Here is a 3,514-nt window from a genome sequence, read left to right as displayed (position 1 = left end):
AGTAAACAAGCCGTCAATCTTATTCGACAGGTTAACTTTAGGAAATGGTATTCTAAAGTTACCATATTTGTCCAAAAATTCGAATTCTCCACAGTTGCCTTGTTTGATTCAGAGCCGACCTTAATCAGTATTCGTGAAGGTCTAATTCCTACTAAGTATTACCAAGTCTAGGGAATCCTAAGTACACTTGTAAATCGCTTCAGATTGAATTTTGAAATACCAAAAGCCCATGTATGCCAAAACAAAGTCTGTTTTAAAACCTCATTTGTCTTAGTCAAAAATATTACTGACGAAGTCATCTTAGGTTTACCCTTCATCTCCTTACTATATCCCCTGCAGGTAGATTATGATGGTGTCATGTCTACTTATTTAGGAGAAAAGGTTAAGTTTGAGTTCCTGTCTAAACCTGAGTTGCACAACCTAAAAGCCTTACAGAAACAATCTGTCTCTAAGTCTGTCCAGGTTGTTAAAAAAGTCAAACAGTTGAATTTTCTAAAAGAAGAAATTAAGTTTAAAAGAATTGAACAACAGTTGAAAGATGAGTCCTTACAGTTGCAATGATTTATCACTTATATATATATATATATAGGAGTTTACATGAGGGTCTTACAAGGAATTAGATATAGTAAAGAATTAGGAAAGTATCTCCTAATTATACAATGATTTATCACTTATATAAAAAAATAGGAAAGTAAATCCCTTAATTAATCAAGGAAGTAAATCTCCTTGATTAATTAGGAGACTCACGTCAACAAGTCTGTCGCCTTACACTAAGTTTGAGTAGTCTTAGACTATCGCTTATATAAAAGAATAATAAAAAAATTTGACCTTGAATTGGCATTTTATAATAAACAATAGTCTTTGGACCAAAGTATTTTGGACGCATATTAAGGTAGGAAACCAATGAACATTGGCCCGGAAAAAAAAGAAAAGGAAAGTTAAAAAAGTGACCTTTTTAGCAGAACAAAATAACTAGCCGTTGGAGATAAAGGAAAGGAAGGTTAGGATAAAAGAAGGCGGCCGCACCGTCATTGCAACGTTCGAAAATTTTGAATACCAACCGAACACCATTTATCCGACGTCGTTTAGGTTACGCTCACAACGTTTTAAACCACACTTTCGAGCCCTTCTCCCACATCTCATCTCTGTCTCTCTCTAAAGTTCTCAGAAAGAGGGAAAGAAGGAAAACCCTTCTCTCTCTCTCTTCTCTCAAAAGCGCACTGTGTTTTGAATCCTTGGGTTTCTCTCGTTTTGATTTGGGTTTTTGAATCTAAATCTCAGTGTTTCCAAAACAAAGAGAAAAAGAAGATAAAGGATATGGCTGCTGTGAACCAAGACAACACTCTAGTAGTGGCCACAACCACTGCTCCCTCAAACTCAAAGCAATCTCAGCCGCGAGCAAAGACCGTTGATTCTCAGTCTGTTCTCAAAAGGTACATTTTCTTCTTACTTGACTTAATTTTGTAATGGGCTTCTCTTCTTTGGGTTTTGCAGACTTTGGTTTCTGGTTTTTGATTTTTTGTTTTGCTTTCTTGGTTATTAGAATTTCTGGGTTTTGTTTTCTTACCCCAGATTTTCACCTTTTCGATTTAAAGAAAACCAGCTTCTTTTGTCTGGGGATTCTATTTCTCAGATAAGTTATTTGAATAGATTCCCTTAAGTTTCTTTTGTTTCTTCTGATAATTAGAGGTTCTCAAGGTTTCTTGGTTATGAATCTTTCTGGGTTTTGTTTTCTTTTTTATTTTGGGATTCTTTTCTGAGATCAGCTATTTGTCATACTACATATCCTGTAGAATCATTAAATTTCTTTTGTTTCTGTTGATAATTGGTGGTTTACAATGTTTCTAACCCTGTTGTTTTCTTGATTGCTCGCTGAACAGGCTGCAATCTGAGTTGATGGCCTTAATGGTAAGACACCAAGACTCGTTCTTTTCTCTTTGTTTCTTGTTTAGATCCTGAAAATCCTGATTAAAAGAAACCAAAGCATATTTTCTCAGAAACCCCCATGTCTCAGTTGAGTCTCAATTCTTTCCAATAATTTTGTTAGGGGTTATTTGGTTACTTGGGTTTTGCCTAATAATTTGTTTTCTCTTCAATATTGAATTATAGATGAGTGGGGATTCTGGGATATCTGCCTTCCCTGAAGAAGACAACATATTCTGCTGGAAAGGGACAATCATTGGAAGCAAAGATACAGTGTTCGAAGGGACAGAATACAGACTATCCCTTACCTTTCCCAATGACTATCCATTCAAACCTCCAAAGGTCAAGTTTGAGACTCTCTGCTTTCATCCCAATGTGGATCTGGTTGGCAACATTTGCTTGGATATTCTTCAGGTACTTGTAGTTTCAAAATGTCATTTGAAAAGTCCAATAGACAAGCTACCAAACTTTGTACATATAATGTAACTTTTCCTTTGAATTAATTGCAGGATAAATGGTCATCTGCTTATGATGTGAGAACCATACTCTTATCCATCCAGAGTCTGCTTGGAGGTAATCACTTTCTCTGCTGAACCATGGAACTATAAGCATCTCTTCAAGGTCTTGAATTGAATACTTGAGGAATTTTGATTTTGTTTATTTCAATTGCAGAACCAAACATCAGCTCACCTTTGAACAACCAAGCAGCACAACTTTGGAGCAATCAAGATGGTAAATACCGGGTTTCCTTTTGCTTATTTGTTTTACTCAAGTATGCTAAATTTTTGTTATAATGAGAAGTGTCTGAGTAATGCTTCATCCGTCTCTTGCAGATTATAGGAAGATGGTGGAGAAGTTGTACAAATCTCCAAAAGCTTAATTGAGATGACAATATAATTTCTCAGATTAGGAGTTGAGCGATTGTAGAAGAAGAAGCCTCTCTAATTTGAATGAGAGGATGGATTGTGTTTTTCTTTCAGAATGTTCCATTAATTCCTTGATTTGTTCTTGTTGTGTTCTCTGTTTACAGATGAGATGTTTCATAGTCATTGTTAATTGAAAGATGTAGACAATTGTCGTCAAAATTCAGAGTTAAAGATTGTCTTTCTCCCTAAACTAATACTTGACAAGCCAAAAGAAAAACCATTAGACATTACAACATTTCCATAGGTCACGCTAAGAACACACAATACCTTCTCAAATGCAACAATCAAGTTATCCCCTTGCAGTTGTAAGGGACTATCCACGGCCAAGCTACGAAAAAATATCGATAAACAGCCACCAACTCATCCCCGGAATAAGGACATCCTTGACTAACATTTTCTCCATTTCTTGCTTTCCTTTTTGAAGTCCATTTGCCATGCTTTCCGAAATTCTCAGTCTTGCAAATCTTGCACCGGAGAAGCAATGGAAAACGGAATCTTAAAGAGTTTGTAGTCTTAGTCTTAGGGCACAAATAAGAATGAAACTAATATTTAAATCACGTCTCTCTACGGGTGTGGCTCCAGATGTGTGATTCAAATAATTTAAATCAGACATATTGAGCAGCCCACGACCCATATTGTGAAAAAGACTCCCTTCTCGATTTTAT

At 35.9% G+C, this 3,514-nt stretch overlaps 1 protein-coding gene across 1 annotated transcript; it reads left to right on the top strand.

Annotated features, from left to right (window-relative positions):
- Positions 1-1,114: 1,114 nt before the first annotated feature.
- LOC103344017 (ubiquitin-conjugating enzyme E2 19-like) lies at positions 1,115-3,039 on the top strand. The gene is made up of 6 exons (XM_089049120.1): positions 1,115-1,433; positions 1,881-1,908; positions 2,110-2,337; positions 2,433-2,496; positions 2,596-2,655; positions 2,757-3,039. Exons 1-6 carry the CDS (start codon positions 1,318-1,320, stop codon positions 2,801-2,803), a joined length of 543 nt encoding a protein of 180 aa, XP_088905246.1. The 5' UTR covers positions 1,115-1,317; the 3' UTR covers positions 2,804-3,039.
- The last annotated feature ends 475 nt before the right edge of the window (positions 3,040-3,514 follow it).

Source organism: Prunus mume, linkage group LG3 (assembly GCF_029339155.1).
Source record: "Prunus mume cultivar Tortuosa linkage group LG3, ASM2933915v1, whole genome shotgun sequence".
Classification (NCBI taxonomy): domain Eukaryota; kingdom Viridiplantae; phylum Streptophyta; class Magnoliopsida; order Rosales; family Rosaceae; genus Prunus; species Prunus mume.
The sequence above is the reverse complement of the archived record's forward strand: the minus strand, read 5'-3'. Positions and strand labels throughout refer to the sequence as shown.